We start from the raw sequence: 22,400 nt of genomic DNA, 5'->3' as shown, positions 1-22,400 counted from the left end.
GCAGCTTCAGTTTAAACTGACATGGAAACAACATAGAAAATAAAACATCAAATAGAAATGTATACATTTAACGTGGGGGTTGACCTTTAAAATGAGTAAAATTCAATAGTCTTAATAATCCATGTTAATGCTTCTAAATGATCAGTAAGGATAAAAAGGGGTTAAAAGGAGATGTGTTTCTATTGTTGGCATTCAATAATGAAACAATGAAAATATGTAATTTCAAAAGAATGATCCACAGAGCTCGGGGAAAACAACTCTGTATTTACTTCTTTCTGTCTATAGAGACATATAATATTACAATAATACAGACTGTATTATATGATGACTGAATAAAAGCTATAATGTCTTCCATTGTGGCATTTTCAGCACTAATGATCATTCAGAAACATTGATTTGCTTCATATCTACAGAACAAGCTGCTGGTTGTTGCCTATATTGATGCTGGATATTAATGTGTGATTTATCTGCTGCTCCGCCATAACACACTCCAGCTGCCATCATCGGTTGCCAATATCAGAAATTGTCCCATGCCAGACCAGAGGTGTGACTGAAGATTGTAATCATGTCACATAATATAAGACTGTATCTGAGTTATCTGCGCTAATGCTGAGGCTTGTAGCTATTGAATGCGACAGTGGGTGTTGATTCAGTTTAGCCAGCTGACAGGTTAAATAACATGAATACATCTCAGACCACTCACTTCAATGACCTTACAGTAACATGGCCTGCCTTTGAAATTCACTCCACTCTCCCTCACCGGACTTCTCCCTGCCTCCTTGTGAAAGACTTCGTGCAGCCATGCACAGTCTTCAGTTTTGTTAGGCTCATTACTTGTGATGTGTAACCAATCAGACCACCAAACTGATTCCTGTTGGTTCGGAGCCAGTGTCTGACTTAGCACCGGTTCTTTGCTTTTCCACCGCCTAGGCACCAGGTCTTGGTTCTTAAAACTGGTTCCAAACTGAGCTGGTCCAGAGCTAAGATCCGATGACGCACCAATGATGTAAGGGTCTGGGGGCGGGGTTACCTAACCAAACAGGAACAGCGAAAACAATGAACCGCCATTTTTAAAATGACAACGAGCGAGTCAGTTGCATCGACTACAAAGCACCACGCGTCCTGCCAGAACTGGAAGCACTGGGGCGCTGAGTGGCGCGGTGGGTTAAGCAGCTGTAGTCCTCGCTGCAGTCGGCCCCGGTTTGAGCTCAGCATCGGGCGGCCCTTTACTGCATGTTATTCCCCCTCTCTCTGCCTCCCAATTTCCTTTCTCTCTCAACTATGCTATCGAACAAAGGCAAAAAATATACTTAAAAAAAAGAGAGAAATTAAAGGTACATTGTGTAGGAATTCCTCCCATCTAGTGTTGGGCAGACCGCAGACGGACAACAGCCGCTGCACGTAACGGCATAAACAAGCCTCTATGTAAACAAGTGGTCCATCAGCACCAGGCAAAACAATACACATGACAATATGTTGTCATGGTGATGTGGTATTGTTTTACCGTCTTTCTCTGGACTTCTGTGACTAAAATGACATCTGGTTTGTTAGCGACGGCCGTCTGCCCGACTGCAGGTGAATGCAGCATCAGTGTAACGCTCCATTCCTCCTCACTGCGTTACCGCGGTGACTTTTCACAGACGCCACCTCCACCTGAGCCGACAGCTCCGGTGTCTCCGCTGAGTTTCCGTGGTTTCCTACCGTCACGCTGCCACTGAACGTAAAAACATGGAGACACCACATGGCAGCAGCACCGAGCTTACCCGCTCCATGGAGATATGAATGATATGAACGGCTCATTCAGAGCTGAAAGGAACACTTCACTTTGTTGATGGGGGGATTATTGATGAATGAAAAACAGACTTTTGAACCAAATAATCAATTGTCCTGAATAGATAACAGGAGAAGTTACACAATGTCCCTTTAAAGTAACATACTCAACCCTGATTGTGACACCGTGGTCATGTCTCTTCCTCAGGTGTTGAATCGGCTGCAGTAGCTACAGAGGTTCAACTCACATTCACATCAGCATCAGTGAGGTGATGAGGCTGGGACCAATCAGCTGCTGCCACATCACACCCAGGGTAACTGTCACACACAGAGGCAGAGCAACAGAAACTCTCCAGCAGGACTCTAACAGGTTTCAAGGATGGAAAGTTCCAGAAACTCTTCACACCAACAGGACGATGAGAGCTTCCTGTCGGTGAAACAGCAAAAACTGCAGCGCCATGCTTTTCCTGTGACAGCAGCGACCCCCGTCCCTCCTCACCCTCACCTCCACTGACCCAGGCAAAGCTGCTGACTGTGTGATTCACCAGGGCAGGACAGAAGGAGGCGTCTGTGTGTGTGTGTGCAAGAAATTGGCAGCGCGGTGCAGGCACGACCGCCTCGCCAGCGTGTGTGTTCTCAGGCAGCCATATGTATGTCAGCTGTGGCAGAAAGAAGCTCCACGGCGGATCGTCAGAATAAAACGCAGAGAAATGAGGTGAGGAGACGAGAGCAGAGTGGGATCAGAGAAGATGGGGGTTCCTGCTGGATCACAGTGAGTCCAGAGACCGACAGAACACACACAAAGATGTAGGAGCTTCACACACAGTCTCTCAGTGCACAGTGAAAACAAGTCGCTGAGAAAGCTGAACACAGTGTTCACAGAGTCACTGGCTCTAAAACCAGCAACTAATGATGTGACACACTGTCCTGTACTCCATTACATGTATTGAATACATTTAGTTACTTTGCATATTCAGGTTCTGATCAACAGCTAAATCATTTTGTGTTAGAAAAAATCTAAATAAATCTTTGTTGATCTTGAGGGAAATTCACAGGCAACTCATGCATCAAGGTCCAGAGAACCCATTAAGCTCTGTTCACATCAGACACGGTGAGCGCAGGCTGCACACAGCTTAAAGGAATAGTTCACTCAAAATTGAAATTTCACTCATTATCTACTCCCCCTCATGTGGACTAAGGGCTGGGAGAAGTTTCAGAGTCCTCCGTGGCTTCTCTGAGTTACAGGGGGTCTCGGCATAGCAGTGCATGTCCATATAACGGTTGCAAATGGATACCAACTGTCTTCGTAACAAAAAGACACACCAAAAAACATCCAAATACCTCCATGCTGCTCGTAGGTAATGTCCCTCTTGTATTGAAGCCCCGAAATGCGAAATTGTTCAGAAAAAAATTAAATAAGTCTATATTTCAAGCTTGTTTGTAACTGAAGCTCCTCTTCCTGGTCCATCCAAATCTCGCGAGATTTGCGCCGGCGTCAGTGCGATTACTGACGCCAGTGCTTCAATACAAGACGGACATTACATACGAGCAGCATGGAGGTATTTGGATGTTTTTTGGTGTGTCTTTTTGTTACGAAGACAGTTGGTATCCATTTGCAACCGTTATATGGACATGCACTGCTACGCCGAGACCCCCTGTAACCCCTTGGACGCACTGCACGCGGAAGCTGGGCGCGCGCACTGCGCGCGGCTTCTCGGGCGCTTGGGTGGTCGCACTAGGAGCATACTTCTCCTCCTCTCTCCGCGCCGGTCAGACATCGACTGCAGTCGTTCATACTCGTATTCACTCGGTTTTCCACACACACGTCATTTTAAACATGTGTCTGTGTGTCTCATGTGCAGACGCAACGGTCAAATATGTATAGATGGACAAGCAACAACTTAATTAATCATCATTTAATTATTTTATTTTGAAAATTGACCGGATTCTCTCGCCTTTTCTGTGCCCGACTTCCTGTCTGGTACGACCACGTCTGTCCAGCTTGACAGACGGCGCTCTCGGCGCGCGCGGCTCGCGTGAAAAATAGAAATGAACCGAACTGAAGCGCTCCAGGCGCGCGCACTGCGCTCCACGGCGCGAGATGTGCGGCCAGGCAGACCTGTTAACATGTGCGCCGAACTGAAACTCCCTCCGCTCCAGGGCGCTGCGCTTCGGTTCCGCGTCTAGTGCGTCCAAGCTGTAACTCAGAGAAGCCACGGAGGACTCTGAAACTTCTCCCAGCCCTTAGTCCACATGAGGGTGAGTAGAAATTTCAATTTTGGGTGAACTATCCCTTTAATGGCAAAGATATGAACACTGAGGTGCCTCCCTGCTTGTTTGTGCAGCCATCCTGCTAATGCAACTGGTTGTCCCCAGTAGTACATGAGGGTGAGTAGATAATGAGTGCAATTTTAATTTTGGGTGAACTATTCTTTTAACATGTGTTGCACTACACAAACACGCCCCTGCTCCTCGCAAAAGTGGCGCACTACAGTATATTTGCACATGTCGTTCTTGCACGTTGAGCGGAGGTTGAGCGCAGCGCTCAGTGATGACACTTGGGCGAGTCCAATAGGACTGAATCTCCAACCAGCAGCCATCATGAAACCAGAGCCAGATGAAACTCTCCCAATTCCTGTCTTGCTTTGGAGGTTTGGTTACCCCCCCCCCCCCCCCCCACCTTGTGTTTGCTGCTACTCATCTCCTCATAGAACTAATGATGGGATTTTCCTCGGCTTATTTGTCAGATACATAGGGCATCGATATCCACTACACGGTCACCCAGCAACACACGGTGAAAAGGGCTTTAGAGGCAGAGACATGACTTTGAATCTTTCCCCCTAAAGTCATGTGCATGTTGACATGGTCCTGTGGGCTGTGTTAGCCGAGCATTTAGAAATGAATATGGTAACTGGACTTGCACAGCTCTTTTCTAGTCACTGGGACCACTCATTACTCATTACTTTAACCCTTTCACACACACATTCATCCAGCGCTGTTTGCAGACAGGCTTCTGGGAGATTATCATTCACACACATCCAGTGTCTAGACACCAACAGGCCACCTCCTGAGCTCTACTGCTGCTGGTCACCTACAGAATAAAGTGGAGGTCTGTGTGTGTGTGTGTGTGTACTGTATGTGTTCACAATGTATGGTGTGTAGATTCTTTTTTAACTCTCTGAAGTGTTAAAGGACAATTCCGGGCAAATTTGGGGCTGTATTTTAACATTTTAGGTCTAAAAGAAGGAATCTGAAGATTTTCAGTTTAATGTCTCCTGTTTTGCGGTAGTTGTGTCTGTCCCCACATCGCCACGGCAGCGATGAATGGAGCAGATGTAAGTTCCGCTGCTTAGGCTGTTTACATCCCTCAAAGCCGCAATTTTTTTCCACAGACAGCGTCAGATGGCGACTCAAACATGCACCCAGAAGTTTACTGTATTTACTTCAAGCAAGCCTACATGTTTGTAAAACTAGATCTAATTCAAAGTTTCGCGCAAGACCCAAGTTGACGCTCGGTGTGTTCACGTGCAGTCGGAAGCTCCCGTTTGTGACATAAACACAGGAATATCAACTCTTGACTTGCTTGAAGTAAATAAACTTCTGGGGGCATGTTTGAGTCGCCATCTGATGCCGTCTGTGGAAACAAATTGTGGCTCCCATTCATCGCTGCCGTGGCGATGCAGGGACAGACACAACTACTGCAAAACAGGAGCAATTAAACTGAAAATCTTCAGATTCCTTCTTTTAGACCTAAAATGTTAGGAAAATACATCCCTGAGTTGAATTTGCCCGGAATATTCCTTTAATCATCTTGGTGAGAGTGAAAACATTCTTGTGTATGTGTCTTGTGTAACCTCTATGCTCAATTACACCTAGATTACCCAGAGGCCCTTGGGGCTGTGGCAGCTTGCTGATAGAACTCTGGTTTGTTGTTGATACATCAGCTCTCTAATACCCATAAAACATGACTGCCACACACACACACACACACACACACACACACACACACACACACACACACACACACACACACACACACACACACACACACACACACACACACACACACACACACACACACACACACACACACCAAATAGGATGCATACACTCAAAACTCAAAACATACAAGCATAAATACATCACACTGACAAAACCTACCAACACACACACACACAGGCACACACACACGATATTAGGACACTCCGGGGAGCCAGTGCTGCAGTAAGCTAATATGCTAACACTGCAGGGTAACCTAGATAGGACGAGGAGGAGTAAGAGGGGAAGAAAGGACAGAACTGAAAAAGAAACATAATAAAAAGACATCAAGAAGGAGAGAAATGGAGAAAAGGGAAGAGAGACAGAAAGTAGAGAGGAGACAAGGAAATGAGGAGAGAAGACAAGGAAAGGCAGTAAGGAGAAAAAGAGAAGAGGTGAGGAAAGAAAACGAGTAGGAGTTGACATTTTGAAAAGGTGAACGGGATGATGTTGACATTTAGAGAAAAACGAGATAAAGTGAAATCTAGATCCCTTTTAGAAAAGAGGTGGTTCAAACAGCCAAGAGGCACAAAACATACTGTACTCTGTGTGTGTGTGTGTGTGTGGTTTCTAAACTCTTCATTACCAGCACTGACAGTAGAAAATCTGAAGTAGTTGCTGCTGTTTCTTTTCTTGTTGTTGCAGTCACAAAAATATAGACAAAAACTCTGAAAACTGTGAAATAAAAGCTGATTGGGCTGAAGTTCCACTGAGTGAATTTAATTATCTCACAAGATGCAAAAAGCTGAACTGTCTTCCCACCAGACCGTCACCTCTTCCCAAAAACACACAGGCTGTTTTTGGTTTTCAGAAGGCAGCTAAGCTTTCTTCAAATGTTCTTAACCATCCTGACAGAACATCTGGAGAACATAGCAGAGCATCCAGCAGCTAAAGAGCCAGATGTTTCTCTGAGGAGCAGGTGGAGACCAAACATAAGTACATGTACGAACTGTTGTGTTCATAGCTGCCGGACCTGGAGATAAAGTCATCTCACAGGTCTGTGCCACAGGTTATGAGCCATAGTTAGATTTTGTTGCTAGGCGACATCTAGTGGTTGTTGTAATTATGACAGGAGGAGATGGAAATCAGTTCTGATCACATGGTACTTCGCTCGCTGTGACTATTTCAATGGTTAATAGTCAAAAAAGTACTTATATTGATGTTTAAACACACTAGAATATAACAGGACTCTGTATTATTATTGGATGCGGTTATATATTTTTTTTCTTTAGCACTTTTTAACATTTTTCCATGCTAAATGTTAGTTTTTGTGTATATACCGGTATCTGCTTCCTGTATTCTAGTTGTCACATGACTACCACATGATACTTAAGATGGCGTCTATGTGGATTCTGTATGTCTGACGAAGAGCAGTTGTCGCTCGAAACGTTACACTTCTCCTGTGAATAAATGGACTGCATTTTGGAGCCCTGTGGTGTGCGAGCCGTTCTATTTTCTTTTTAATGGTTAATAGTCAGAAATGATGCTTCCATCATCTATGAATCAAATATGAGAAAAACAATTTAATTTCAGACACTGCTCATCATTATTACGGACTACAAGATGTAAATGTAACTTGATAATAATCTGTAAACACAGTATTGCATAATAATCTGTATATTAAAGCAGAAGTAAGTGATCCGGTGGTTTTGGCTAACTTCCTGTCAGCAGATGGAGTTAGCAGTCCCCGCCCTCGTCCCTACGTCACCACATTCACGCGCATCCCTTGGCTGCACACACAGAGAGGACCGCCCCTTTATGCCGTTCTCTCTCCTCATTGGATTGGACCCGTGTTTCAGACCAAACACTCTAGATAAGTGATTGCTAACTATTTAAGACTTACATTAACACAAACATTCTGCTTACTTCTGCTTTAATCTATCAAAATCACATCCTGTAAATCACTCTATTCACATTTTTTCAAAAGTTTCAAAGGGATACGTTTTGTAATTGTATCAGTTGTTGCAGTGTATATGCAATATTCAATATTGCATTTCAGCAGTGTCACATTTCCACAGTAGCAGAAACGTGACGTGACAAAATGACATGATGCGTGTTGTCGGGGGCTAAATCCTCCAATACACCTGAGCTCACCTGAAAGCCCCACACACAGACAGAGAGTTAATGACGGGGACCGGCTGATGTGACCACAGAGCAGCTGACTTCATGCTCCCTGCTGATGTGGAGTGATGAAAAATGGATTGAAGTGGTGGTTACATCTCTGTCTCTCTGTCAGGCTGATTGGTTGTGGAACAGAAAACAATCATACATTATTCAGCTGAATAACACGCTCCAACCTGCACCGGAAAATGACAACTCTCTCTCTCTCTCTCTCTCTCTCTTTCTTCCCTCTCAGGTACTAAAACTCTCTTCCCCAATTCCACCTCCTCTTTTTTGTCATCTCTTTCCTCCCTCCCTCCGAGTCATTGCTCTCTTTCCTGCTTCATCTTTTCGGGATAGAGGGTGAGTCTCTCTCTCTTTCTGTTAAATCATTCATTGACTTGTGGTGGGCGGCTGCCTTTCTGTCTCCTGCTGAGCCTGCAGAGAGGGGGGGAGGGGGGGGGGGGTGGTGGTGAAGTGATGACAGGATGACAGGTGGAGGAAGAGAGGAGTGAACGGAGAGAGGAATGAGAGAGGAGTGAAGGCCAGAGCTTTGTTTCATTTGTCCACGTCGACCCGTAGATTCACATCATTTCAGAGCAAACAGACTCATTTCAACACCGCAAATCTTCCCCCAGCCGTAACACTGCCATGTTAATGATCCCAACCTCCACCGCTCATCTGATTAACAGCGTCGACTCTTCAGCGAAGATAAAAATGACGCTGAACCAACAAAAAGAAAGTTTGACGTTAATCACTTTTGTGATAGTTAGGCCAGCAGCCCAGGTCTTCACACAGCCTGGAGCTGTTGCTGCTGTAGTCCTCATGTATGATGCTTGTTTTTCCACTGGCCAATGAACGTTTTAAAAACATAATAGTTGTGTAAATGCCTAGATAATACTGTAAATGTAAACATATTTGTCTTTCCTTGACTTAAATAACTAATAAAAAGCAATAAATGAACCGAAATATACTGTATCTGACAGGTACTTGTATTAATGGTTTTGACATAAAATATATTTCTTATTTCACTGTTAAATTTATATATTTTCCACCATAATTTGCTGTAACTTAAAGCAGAAGTAAGCGATCCGGTGGTTTTGGCTAACTTCCTGTCAGCCGATGGAGTTAGCAGTCCCCGCCCTCGTCCCTACGTCACCACATTCACGTGCATCCCTTGGCTGCACACACAGAGAGGACCGCCCCTTTATGCTGTTCTCTCTGCCGTCGGAAGATATAACTATTTAAGACTTATATTAACACAAACATTCACCTTACTTCTGTCAAATCTGCCTATTAGATATCTGACTGGTTACTTTGCTGTCAGACCTTTTTATTCATCCTTTTTTCACAGTGTGGACTTTTCTTCCCCGTACTGGCGACAACCAGTTGCATTAGCAGGATGGCTGCACAAACAAGCAGAGAGGCACCTCAGTGTTCATATCTTTGCCATTAATAAAGATTTTGAAATTTCAACAACCATTTAGTGTTCAATTCAATATTGTGTCCATATATTATAAGCTACTGAGGACTTGTACAGTCTAGTTCCCCTCTCTTTTAGCTCTGTGTTTGGGCTCCACCACCTCCTTCAGCTGCTTAATGCTCCACTCTGTTTGTTGAGACAGGTTGCAAGGCCTGGTCCTGGTCCTGGTCCTGGTCCATGTAGTGTTCTCCATCTTCTAAACAGCACAATCATTTGGTGTAACTCACCACAGTTCTGTTGTGAATAAAAGTCATAACCACCACAAAGGAAATGACATCACTAAATGAAAAACATTTAATATTAACTCATTGAGTGCCAACCACGTAATTTCTCGTTTTTCGTTCCCATGCGTTGAGTGCCAAAAACGTAATTTTACGTTTTTTGCTTTTTTTTTAAATTATGAAAATAGACACTTTAATACACATTATATGTAAATTTGGGGACTCTACGACGAGGAGAACTGAAATAGATGACGATCAAAGTCACATGACAGCTCATGATCTGGAAGTTTTTATCATAACTCGGCTTCTGCAAACGAGTTATGCATGCAGATGCAGCGCTGCTGCTCTGCAGCTGCTCCGCTCTCACCCGCGCTGCTGCAGCAGCTGGGAGCTGAACCAGGAAGCTCTCAGCCGACTGTCCCGCCCGGTCTTCACCTCGAGCAACACCGTGTCCTCCCCAAAGTCCTCCCGCGGTAAAATCTGATGGTCTCTGGGCCAAAGCAGACCGGCATCACCGACCCGTACCACAGAAGGACCGCGACCACCGGCGGGACCGGTCTTCCCGAGCCGCGGTGGCCGACTGACCCTCACGCTCCGCGGGGAGAAGCTGTGACACGGCACGGTGCGTCTGTGTTATTGTTGTTTAGTGGCCCCCCCCGCCCCCGATGGTGGTTTTGTGAATAGAACAACAATTGTTGTATATATTTATCTTATACGAGCCCTTTGATCCAGAAATGCGAGTGTGAGAAGAGCGACAGGCACAAACAGCGCACCTTTCATAAAAGACGCTCTATCTCCTTTTCTAGAAAAAAAGGAGGGATTTTGGTGAAACCCAGCCATGTTTAGCTTGACTTTTCTCAGGAATGGAGGCACGTAGAAACAAACGGTTTGTGGCCACTTGAAGCATTAAGTTAAACCTTTCAATTGAGCCACAGTATGTGTTGGTGGCAATAATATAGAATACACTATGGCTCTACATAAAAAGTCAAAAATGGTCTAAATTGCCGGTACACTTGACTAAAACTTTGGAAAGGAGCGCGGCACTCAATGAGTTAATAGTGAAAGGTAAATAGTGAGGCTCTAAGTACGTACCAAACATGTTCATTAAACTGCTACTGGTGCAATATAAGAAGCCATATCTCCCCACAATAAAACATGAAGGTTGCTGTTAACATGTTATTATTGTATCACTGACCAATAAGTGTCCTTTTTTAAAATGTGTCTATTTAATGGAGTTTAATTTTAAACTGTTATCAACAAAACAGAAACATGTCATAAATCTGAGATACTTAGTATTTACACTGATTAAACACATTTATAAAAATGAAGAGTACAGGTGAAGACTAACTCAAACTGCTGCTCAGAGCTACAGTTTCTCCTGCTAATAAGACGACTGGTTGTTGAGTGACTCAACAGTTTGATCAACAGCCTGGTGAACATCATGACCAAGCACTCGCTCCTTCAAACACACAAATGTATTTCCAAACACACCCCCTCCGATCAATCTGTAGCTGGCCCATCCTCTCCCTCTCTCTCTGTCTGCCCCCCTCCCTCTCTCTCCGGGGGAGTCATGAGGAGGGAGGCTGCTGTCATTCTGAGTGACAGCTCTGTCGGCTTATCAAATTAGTCCCAGCCCAGTCACAGCTGACAGCGTTACCGACCAATAAATGCAGATTTGTGGGGAATCATAGCGAGCCATCAGCTTTGATTTGCTACTACATGAGATGTTTATGGAGCAGGAGGGAGGGAGAGAGACTACCAGGAAACTGAGGGTGGAGGGAGAGAGAAACAAAGTGCTTCTCTCGCTCTCTCTCCCTCCCTCCCTCCATCCCTCCCTCCTTCATTCGATTAACTTCAGAAGTACCGAGGAGGAGAAAGTGCATTTGAGAGGCTGCAGCTTCCGGCAGCTTCAGTGGGTTTTAGATCAATTTACAATCATTATGGTTTGTTTGGAGATGAAATGCACATCAACACACACTCATACACATTCACATGCTTCCACATGGCAGCGGTCACTGTAAGTCAGATCAACAGCACTAGAAGTACCTGGACTCTACTTCCAGGTTTCTACGTCTTCCTTCCAAACATACAACAGCTCCTATCATCACTATGTTGATGACACTCAGCTATACCTTTAATTACAACCCGGCAATAAAGTTGTTAATAATTCAGTTAGGTCCTGGACTGCCTCCAATGTGAAATACTGGATGACTGCAGGGATCCACCCTGAGCATCCCTGCAGACTACTGACCAAGAGCCACAGGGAGTTTCATGTTCTTTGTAGGCCTGCATATGTAACATATGTAAGTTTTGCAGTTGATTCCACTTCCACAGTGACAGCCAATCATATTTATCTTTATTCATGTATCACGGATGCTCACTGGTTAGCAGGGCTCTCCTCAGCACATAAATATGGGCTGTGACGTAAACACAGTGCCAGTATGCGAGGATTGAGCCCATGGTAGGTTTGTTACACGAAGCACATAGTATAGCCTACTGAAACTGTGTAAACAATGTAATGTAATAATGCAGTTATCATGATATTATGTTCAGGAAGCTGGCGACAGTTTTACATGTAACTAAATGTGTTATAGAGGGTTTATTTTGTTTAATGTTTATAACTAGCGACCTTAGCTCGAAGGCTAAGCTAACTTGCTAATTTTCCTCCATAAAGCTGTGCCGAACGAGTGCTGTGCTTGACCGTGAGCTGACCAGTCATTTCCGTATAATTGTCCACTTGTCCAGGCAATAAAAGTCCGGTCCTGAAGCTAAGAGAGTGTCGGTCCTTCTTGCAAATAAACAACACAATGCAGACAACCGTTACACATAGTGGCCCTCATTTATCAAACTTGCGCAGGATCTGGTGTAGATTCTGGTGTAAATATCAGTGTACGGCAAGTGTCACGTGTGATTTACTAAAAGTGTGTACGCTGCTGATTTCGGCGTAGAACCGGCGTGGTGGTGATAAATCCAGCGGCTGAAAACGAGCGTAATTTAAATGTCACGCCCCGATATATTCCTGCTTTAGAGGCGTCGCCCTGCCCCTTTTACGACATGGAGACACGGAAGACGGCAAAGAAGAGGGACTTTACTGGCGTTACCGCGTTGAACAGGGAGAGGGCGGCAACGTTAAATATCTGGACATTGATAGATTGATAGATTTTGTGATTGATAAGCGTCATCCCGATGGATGGAGGCTGCAGACGGACGTGTCACCGACCACGTCAGGAAACCCAGCGACCTCATGAAATGCTCCTGCAGTTTACTAAACACGAGGAGAAATCATATAGGCATATTACTGCTGCGAACGCGACTTTATGACCATCAGCACCGCTGGCATGGTTCGGCTGATGGAGGGATGTGAAACACCGGCCCGATCTCCCGCTGACAGGTCCCGGTGACGGGGGAAAAAAAAGAAAAAAAAAACACTCCGCCGCGGAGATCAGCTGCACCTGGACGGTACCGGAGAGCCCCCCCCCCCGGTGTCCGGCAGAGAGAGAGACTGAGGAGCCGTCCGGTCCTGCTCTGGTGCAGGAGATGTTGGAAGTTGTGTGTGTGATCTACAATAACAGGTCTGTCTGTCATTGACTGTTTCTGTTGACACAGCTGATTAACGAGCATCTGTCACGTCGTGGTTTTTAATTCATCTCAGTTGCCCAAAATAAAACTCGAGTTATATTTTCAACACGGACTTGGTTTTATCGTTTCTTTTTTTTTTTTTTTTGCTACTTTTTATCTTTTTATCAATATAAACAACAACAACATGTGGTCCACATCGCTGCGTTATTAGACTATGGTTTAATAATCATTCTGACACAGCAGCACTCCTTCCTGCATGTTCTACGCTGGTTCCAAATGTGCGTACACCTGGTCAGAGCTGGCGTGAGATTTGTGCGTACCGTACGCTCACGCTCAGATGAATAAATGCCGATCCTTGCGGTGAATTTGGTGTACACCCATTTTTTTGGTGTACGCAAGTTTAATAAATGAGGGCCACTATGAGGAGACACTGATTCTCACTCATTTCTGACTCATTTGATCCATTTTGATGATGGTAAGAAAATAAAGTGTAATGTCAGTGTAGCTAGACCTGGTTTTGGCACAAAAACAATATCAGTTCTCAGTATGTACACATGCAGAAAACTGAACACATTTTGGATGCTTCTTATACCCTCGAATACAAAGGATCACTACAGCTGCAATGACTTCCATCCATCATTCTACAGGTGTAGGTGAGGTTGGTCACCTGTTGTGATGTAAATCAGGGCATCAGGAGAGTTTTACTGAAGAATTGATGCTAAATAAAACCTAGAGCCTGTGTTGATTTTCTCTTATTTCAGAATAATCAAAAATCAGTCCTCGACAATGAATGTGTGATGGAATACGATTTGTTCTGCTGCTCTTTAATTACGAGAGCAGCCTCTTATCCACACACTGCTGATAGAAAGGATCTTTTTGACACATTGTTTTGAGCTAAAATGACCCTAGACTCTCTGGTGTCTGTGTCAGAGTGGGTGGGGGCACCGCCAGCCAACACACACACACACACACACACAAGGGTCCACTGCCATGCCATTTATCTGCTGCCATTGCCTTGTGTTGCAGCCTGATGTACACAATTCCTGGAAGATGGAAACATCCCAGTTTGATGCACGACAAACATGCAGCATGATGGGTCTGTGTGTACAACTTCCTGTCAATATTCAGCATCATTGCACAAAACACTCAACAACTCTGATGACCTCTGCAGCAGAGCAGTGCATGCTGCAAATGGTGGTCGCCACAGAAACAGACTCTTTTTCTACTCTCCCCCAAAAATCTCATGTACCCCAAGTCAAATCAGCACATTTCTAAGTGTCCTGTTGTTGTGACCAACCACGGCTCAGGCCTCAGTTATCATGTGCTATAATAAGCAGGTTACTGTGTGTCACGGAAACTGATTTAATCACATGATGAAGCAAATTAAGGGAGCATTACCTTTTTGTTAATGATGTATCCATACTCATGAACATTTCAAATAAATTTCAAAGGTTGTTTTGTTCAGATATTATATTCATATGCTTCTTAAACTTTGTTTAAACTGTGTTAATGTTCCATTATATGTTGTGATCGATGTCTCCTGCTGCAGTAAAGTTAAAGCTCCTCCAGGGAGAGTGTTAAACCTGCTCTCAGCTCTGATGCTGAGAACTTAACTGTCTGTCGCGGAAGCTTGTCAATCAATAACAACGGCTGATTGGTTCAAAGCGATCAACACGGCGAGATCCAGTTAATGTGCGACTCCGTTCACTGCTGGTTTATGGTGCCGATGGGAACGAACAGTCTCGGCCTCTTCATCAGAGTTTTGGATCAACTCGGTGCTGTTAGCAAAATTTAATATGCTGACAAATGGCAGCAGATGCAGAGCAACAATCTATCAGAGCGGGTAGATTAAAGAGAGGGAGCCAGCGGAGTGTAAAGGGTAAAGAAGTCGACAGGGGATAAATGTTCAGTTTGTCTTTCACAAACTCCTCTTAAAGAAAAAGAAAAGCTCATTAAAGCCGCCCTTGTCCTTTTATCCACCATCTCATCCACATTCACCTTTCCCTCTTTCTTTCAACCTTTAACTCTTTGTAAACTGCTGCATTAATTCATGGTGTCATCTGATGTTGAGAGAGTTTGATGGAAGGTTAACTTCTCCAAACATTCACTCTCACACTCTCCCTGTCAGCAGGAGCCAGCGTTGGGTTGAGTGTCTTCCTCAAAGACACTTGGAGGGACCGTGTCATTTGGTTTCAGGCTGCTACGGTTATTTCTAACGCAGATACAAACTTTCAGTCATTATCTCTCAGAGTATCTCCTTCACCTCTGTGACACAACAGGAGTCTGCAAAAATGACTCCTCTACCAGCTGCTCATTACAGGAAATAGTGCATCTGTCTGGCACTAGTTTCAGTGGCGTATTCATCCACAATTACAGCCACAGGAGGATCGTACATGGGACTGAGTCAAAATAAACTACAGAGTGAATATCTGCATGGTGATGAGGCTGCAACACTGACGACTCACTCATATCATTAGATCGTTTTCAGAAAGAATAGAAAGCTCTTATTTTGTAGGAGTGAGAGGTGTGGTGTGTGTTTTAAACAGGCAGAGTCCTGAGATGTGTGTGAAGTTGAAGAGGGAAAGAGAACGAGAGATGTTGAGATGAGCTAAAAAGGTGCAATGCAGGTATTTTATGCGCCACTAATTTAGGAAGTGATAAGTGTAATTAACTCAGTCTAGAACCTCCCCTCTCTCTTCATCATTATCATTAAGCTGTAGTGCCAGTGATGAGAGTAATAGGAGTGTGAGGGAGCAAATGTGTGTGTGGGGTGTTCTTTGAGGGATATCAGCAGAGAAAATGACAGAGTGGGAGACAGAGAGGGAGAGAGAGAAGTTACTTGGGAGAAAAAGTTGCATTGCAGATATTTTGTGTAGCTCTAATTCTTTATTTAGCCTTTGTGGTCGATAGTATAGTATAGTGTAGAATAGTATGGTGTAGTGTAATGTGGTACAATGTAGTGTACTGTTGCAGTGTAGTGTAATATAGTACAGTACAGTACAGTATGTATGATGGTATACAGTTCAGACAGAGGTCATATCTCCAAAACACATTTGCCACGGTGGTTTCAGATCGGACTACAAAGTTAGCATTAGCTTGGAATGATGTGGAAACACTTCCTTGTCTGCAAACTATGACGGAGTATTAGGGCCACATGGAGAAAAAAACAACAACACAGACTTCGAGAATAAAGTCGTACATTTACGAGAATAAAGTTGTACATTTCCTATGAGAAAAAAGTCATAACATTACGAGAATAAAGTCATAAATTTACGAGGAATAAAGTCTTATATTTCCTACGAGAAAAAAGTCATAACATTACGAGAATAAAGTGGTAAATTTACGAGAATAAAGTCGTACATTTCCTACAAGAAAAAAGTCATACCATTACAAGAATAAAGTTGTAAATTTACAAGAATAAAGTCATACATTTACCACTTAATTCTCTAAGTTTGTGAGTTTTTTATTTGTCATGTGGCCCTAATACTCCGTCATGCTGCCATGTTTAGATTCCCATCAGAAGAAGACTTCAACTGGTGTCATGTCATTACAGCTGTGATGAAGCTGTCTCTCCCTGTCTGCCCCCATTAGCTCCAATACTAAAAGTCCCTGTATATTAATGTATTGTTAGACGTGTGGGCCAGTGTGTGTGTGTGTGTGTGTGTGTGTGTGTGTGAGCTTGGTGGGGAAAAAGGTCACTATTTAAAAGACATTAAAATGCTGAAAGATGAATAGTGTCAGACATTTTTACGCACTGCAGCGCCCTTTCTACACACACACACACGCGCGCGCACACACACACACACACACACACACACACACACACGCACACACTGTAATGCAAGGTCAGGCAAGAGAGAGAGAGAGAGAGTGTGTGTGTGTGTGTGTGTGTGTGTGTCACAGTAATGTGAAAAAGGAGTTCTAAGCCATAAGGTACCAACCTCCCACTGTTGCCCTTTACACACACACACGCACACACACATGGACACGCACACGCACACTCACTTCTTAAAAAATGAGACGTCAACAGCAGGCACTGCAGGCTCTGAGGTGTACGCCAAGGACAGCTGTGTGTGTGTGTGTGTGTGTGTGTGTTACAGGGAGAGACTTATTTCTTCTCATAGTCATTTAGAGTAAACAGGTACAATTTAATGTACAAACATGAATGTGTGTGTGTGTGTGTGTGTGTGTGTGTGTGTGTGTGTGTGTGTGTGTGTGTGTGTGTGTGTGTGAGTAATTAAAACCGATGACTCTGCCATCAGTCGTCTGCCATTAACAACAAAACAGACGGAGTGACCTTTACACTTTTCTTTCCTATGTTTTCCTTCTCTCCTATCCTCCTTTCCTACTTCCTCCTGCCTTTGTGTATGCCCTTCATGTCTTACCTCTTTCCTTTCCTTTCTTCTTCTTTCTACCCCCTTACTCTCCCCTTCCTTCTTTTCCTCCTCTTTCTTCTTCCTCCCTGTGCTAGTTTTATTTCTTTCCATCTTTCTTGCATCCTTTCCTACTTTCCCTAGCTTTGTCCCTCCTCTCTTTCCCTGTTGCTGAATCATAAAGTTAACACTGATAACACTGATAACACTGCTCATTTGTGCTGAGTCATTTTGAAAGAAACAACCACCAGTGATGTTTATAGAGCTGGCTCTGCTTTGTTCTTGTAATCATGACTTAGTTTTTCTCTTTCCTTCTCTCCTTTGATATGTAAAATGTCTGTTATATATTATATCAGAATAAAAATACATTGTTAAATTAGATTTCTCACACTGCAGTGACATCATTCTGAAAAAATAAAGAAACAGACATTTTGGGGATTAGACTTGGACTGTGGCTGAGTTGAGGCTGGGGCGAGGTGTGTAGGGGTTAAGGCTGAGTCCTGAAAATGAACGTAGGTCAATATCTTCACAAAACAAGAGTGTGTGAGTGTGTGTTCTCCTACTTTGGGTGTGTGAACTGGTCCACCAGCGAGACTTTCTCCACCAGGTCTCCCCCGATGGAGCGCACCAGCTCGTAGAAGTCGTTCTCTGTGAAGCCCTCTTGCTCGGCCTCGGCCTCTCTGCTCTCCGGCAGCCAGAAGGAGATGTCGTTGTAGAGGGGGGGGTACTTACTGAGGGGCTGAACACACACACAGTATAATAATGAATGTCTCATCTGTTACCTTAAAACAAATCTTTGCACAGATATTACAAATAAAATACATGAAAACTGGGGCAGTGTGTTCTCACTGTGAAAAGAAACATTATTTATTTCCTGTTACCAACTTGTCACCAGCCTTCATAGAAATGCCCCTGGTTATTATTAGAATAAAAAAAAAGAGTCTGAACAGAGGAAATGTTTGTCTTTCATTTGAACTGATCAGTAAAACCAGGCGATGCTCAACTCTTTCAGATCTTCATGTACAGTAGCACACACAGCAGCACACAGGTCATGGCTGCTCATTAATACTTTAAAGGGATATTTCAACATTTTGGCAAATTTGCCTTTCGCCATAATCCCTATATTACCTTTAATTATCAGTGCAAGCTGTTTTTAGATCAGCGGGGCAGAGACGCGCGCAGTATTTTCGCCTTTCCCTCATCAAACTCATAAAATACACAATCCAACAACTCCAAAACACTCTGGTGGACAAGTTGTGACCTGCACATTCGATCTAAAAACAGCTTGCAATGATGATTAAAGACTAGAGAGATTATGGTGATAGGCCAATTTGCCAAAATGTTGAACTATCCCTTTAACAACTTGTTTCCAAAAAGCAGAGAAAAAGGGACATTTCCACCTTAACTGGAGAAACAACAAGTGACTCCTCCAAGCGTCATAGCAGCCATACCGGCCCTTATCAGTCAGTAGCCTACAGTAACAAACACACAGACTCTACAGAGAGAGGTGTGCCTACCTTCATCACCATGGTAACTATACTAATGGTCACAGCTTGGTTAGGTTTGGGATAATATGTACAGAATAACAACAAACAGAACAACAAAGGTCAAGGATAATAGAAACAACATCATCTGCTGCTTTCACATGGGGATTGAACACGGCTCCCTGGGTTCTTATTCATCATCCACCACAACCTGGGAAATCCTTGGAAATCTATTTTATCTTCTATAATTTACAGTCTCACTATGAAAACACATGACATAAATGTGTTTTTAAGACTTTCCGGTAATAGATAAATGTACAGGGTGATTTAAGTTTTTGGAACAGATTATGCGCGGTGGTGTGACACCAGATATATGTTTTTCTGTGGATTCTGGCCATTGTTATATAGAGGATAAAACCAAACTGAAAGAAGCTGCAGAACAGGTGATAAAACACAGATACGAGCAGCAGATGGAGCAGCAGAGGGAAGAAAATGATTAAAATAGCCATATATAAGATATATATATGGGTATAAGAAAAAAGAAACAGATGAAGAGAGGGGATGTGACAGGAAGCAGAAAGGAAATGATATCAAGTGAAGAGCACAGTAAGAAGAGAGGAGTAGGAAGTGCAACAGAGCAAAACATGAAGACAATAACACATTAAAACTTAATCAGGGCGACAGAATAAATCTGATGTTTTATGCAGCAACAGAAGGCGAGAAAGAGATTTCTATCATCTGTGACTTGTTTATTATCCTGGAAATAACTTTTAATAAACACAAAGGAGGGGGGGGGAGTATCCACTGCTCTTTCTAGAGTTTTCTTCATTTAAATACCTTTTACTGAGACTTTTTGATCAGTATGGTGCTTTTATTGATCTATCTCTGACACAAAGAGGGGATGGTGACGTGATGATTTGAAAGCTCAAGACACTCTGACTCAACACGTTTTCTTTTTCCAAGTTATCTATAATTAAAATACAGGGTTTATTATTAGAGGGATTCAACTGAAACACTCTGAAAGGAAGCAGAGCAGACAGCGTGTTGGTGAGTAAGACAGTTTGTTCTGTTGGGACAGAGGGTCTACTTTGACATTTTTACCATTAAAGGTATAATATGTAGGAATTCCCCCCATCTAGCGGTGCGGTTGCATATCTGAACGTATTCTTGATGTTGCATTCACATGAAATGGGGCAGACGTCAGACAGACAACAGACGCTGCATGTAACAGGATAAACAAGCGTCTATGTAAACAAGTGGTCCACCAGCAGGAGGCAAAACAATACAGGCCTGACAATATGTTGTCATGGTGATGTGGTATTGTTTTACCGTCTTTCTCTGGTGGAGTAAAATGACATCCGGTTGGTTTGCCGACGGCCGTCTGCCTGACTGCACCTGAATGCAACACCAGTGCCTCCGTCCTTCCTCACACTACACAGTGGTGACAGGGGACATATTATGCAAAATCACTTTTTCATTGCTTTAGTATGTGTATTTGTGTATCCGGAGTGCCTCCTCACTCCTTAAACATAAGTTTCGACAACTACGTCAACATTTTGTAAACTGCCATAATTTGAAAATGTGTCTCTTAACAAGCTGTTTTAATTTCACCCGGCTTATTACATCACAAGTCGGCTGATTTGAATATTCAAGCCCTCGCTCCCATCGCTCCCATGGTTACCTCAGCTACCAGAGCGAAGGTTCTAAACCGACCGTTTAGAGCAGGGCTGTGAAACTGTTGTGTAGAGAACCAGCTGTGCTCAATCTTTTGGTTTTTCTGACCAAAGCATGTTACTAACATTACTTTTAGACATCAAGGTACCATGTCAAGAAGCAGAAATGAGCTGAATATGGCGCTACCTGGAAAACTTTCTCCCAAAGCCGACAGCTCCGCTGAGTTTCCGTGGTTACCTACGGTCACACTGCCACTCAACGTAAAAATGGCGATGCAACATGGCCGACTCGGTTCGGTGCGTCGCCCACTTATGTGTTTGTAACGACTTGTAACAACTCATTCTAAGGTACCAGAAAGCTTTCATTTGTATGCAGCTGTGATTCCACTTCAGTGAAATATGTATTTGTATATGTATATAAGCAATATGTGATTTTTGCTAATAAAAAGCCAAATAAGTTACATACTGGGGCTTTAATGTAAAGTCACTGAGGCTTTGGTAAAGACAGGCAGTGTGGTGGTCAGTGGTGTCCATGCAGTGTAGACAGAGTGTTTCCCAGGGACTGAGGGGGCCGCTCAACACTATTAGAGTTTAGTGACACTGCACAGCTCCCTGAAGAAGAGTGAGAGTGTTTGGTATGTTGTTGGAATCACCCCAACACACACACACACACAGAAACAGACACGCACAAACACACACACACCTGGCGGTCACAGTTCATTACTGATCCAGGGGATTGGGGTTGGGGTTTAGGGGGGAGGGGATGAAGAGTCTTGGCCCAGGAGAGATGCACTGACCCTGGGCAGGAGATGAGCTGTGCTCCCCTGCTCCCTCTGGAGGAACTCAGCTCATCAATAAAACTGGGAGGACAGTGAAGTGGACAACAGCCTCTGTCCTCACATGACTCCGTCCCCTCACATCTTTATCTTAACACTGCTGTCAAGTGCTGATTTGATCAGGATATTGTTAGATTTTATATCTTATATTTTATATGCCCTATCTCTTTAATACCTCTCCTCCATCTCACTCTGTCCAATTCCTGCCTCTCCTCTTTCTCCCCCCCCTCCCCCCTCCTCTTTTCTTCTCCTCTGTTCTCCTCTCTGCCCTCCAACAGTCACTTGAAATGTTCTTCATTAGTGAAAACGAGAGTTGAGAAAAAACACCTTTAGCAGGGACAGAATAACCGCTGTGTGAACCGGCATGCAACCCATTGTGTGTGTGTGTGTGTGTGTGAAAATGCAGGGGTTAGGAGAAGTGACTGGTACTGGCTGATGTGAGCCCCAACTGTCGAAATGTTTTATACATGAGGTTAAGAGGCTAGAACACAACACACACACACACACACACACACACACACACAGGGGGGATAGATGAGTAAAGGCAAGAGGGTAAAAGCAGAGGAGTGACCCAGTGGGTGACGTGCACAGAGCACAGAGCGGGTCACAGCTCCTCTCTGCTCTCAGTCTTCATGTCAGTCTATTAGAACACAGAGTCAAATGAGTCCTTGTACAGCCTTTAAGAACCACTACACAGCTGCTGTTGCACTTAAGTTGACTTTGGATACAAGTCACTGTGTCATTGTCTCTACTGTTTGCAGTATTTTGTCTTGGAGGACTTGTTTCCCTTTGTTTACTGGTGCAAAACCAGAAACTGGTGACTGCCCTCTCCTGGTTGGCTGA

General features: G+C 43.8%; 1 protein-coding gene across 2 annotated transcripts in view; it reads right to left on the bottom strand.

The window, feature by feature from the left end:
* fars2 (phenylalanyl-tRNA synthetase 2, mitochondrial) overlaps window positions 1-22,400 on the bottom strand; it is a 175,969-nt gene that overhangs the window by 29,947 nt on the left and 123,622 nt on the right. For both annotated transcript variants that reach the window (XM_083995823.1, XM_083995824.1), the window contains one exon: window positions 18,128-18,303. In XM_083995823.1, coding sequence (XP_083851949.1) covers window positions 18,128-18,303 — 176 coding nt within the window. The remainder of the gene's footprint in view (window positions 1-18,127; window positions 18,304-22,400) is intronic.

Source organism: Trachurus trachurus (assembly GCF_905171665.1).
Source record: "Trachurus trachurus genome assembly, chromosome: 20".
NCBI classification, from domain to species: Eukaryota; Metazoa; Chordata; class Actinopteri; order Carangiformes; family Carangidae; genus Trachurus; species Trachurus trachurus.
This window is presented reverse-complemented; position numbering and strand designations above follow the sequence as displayed.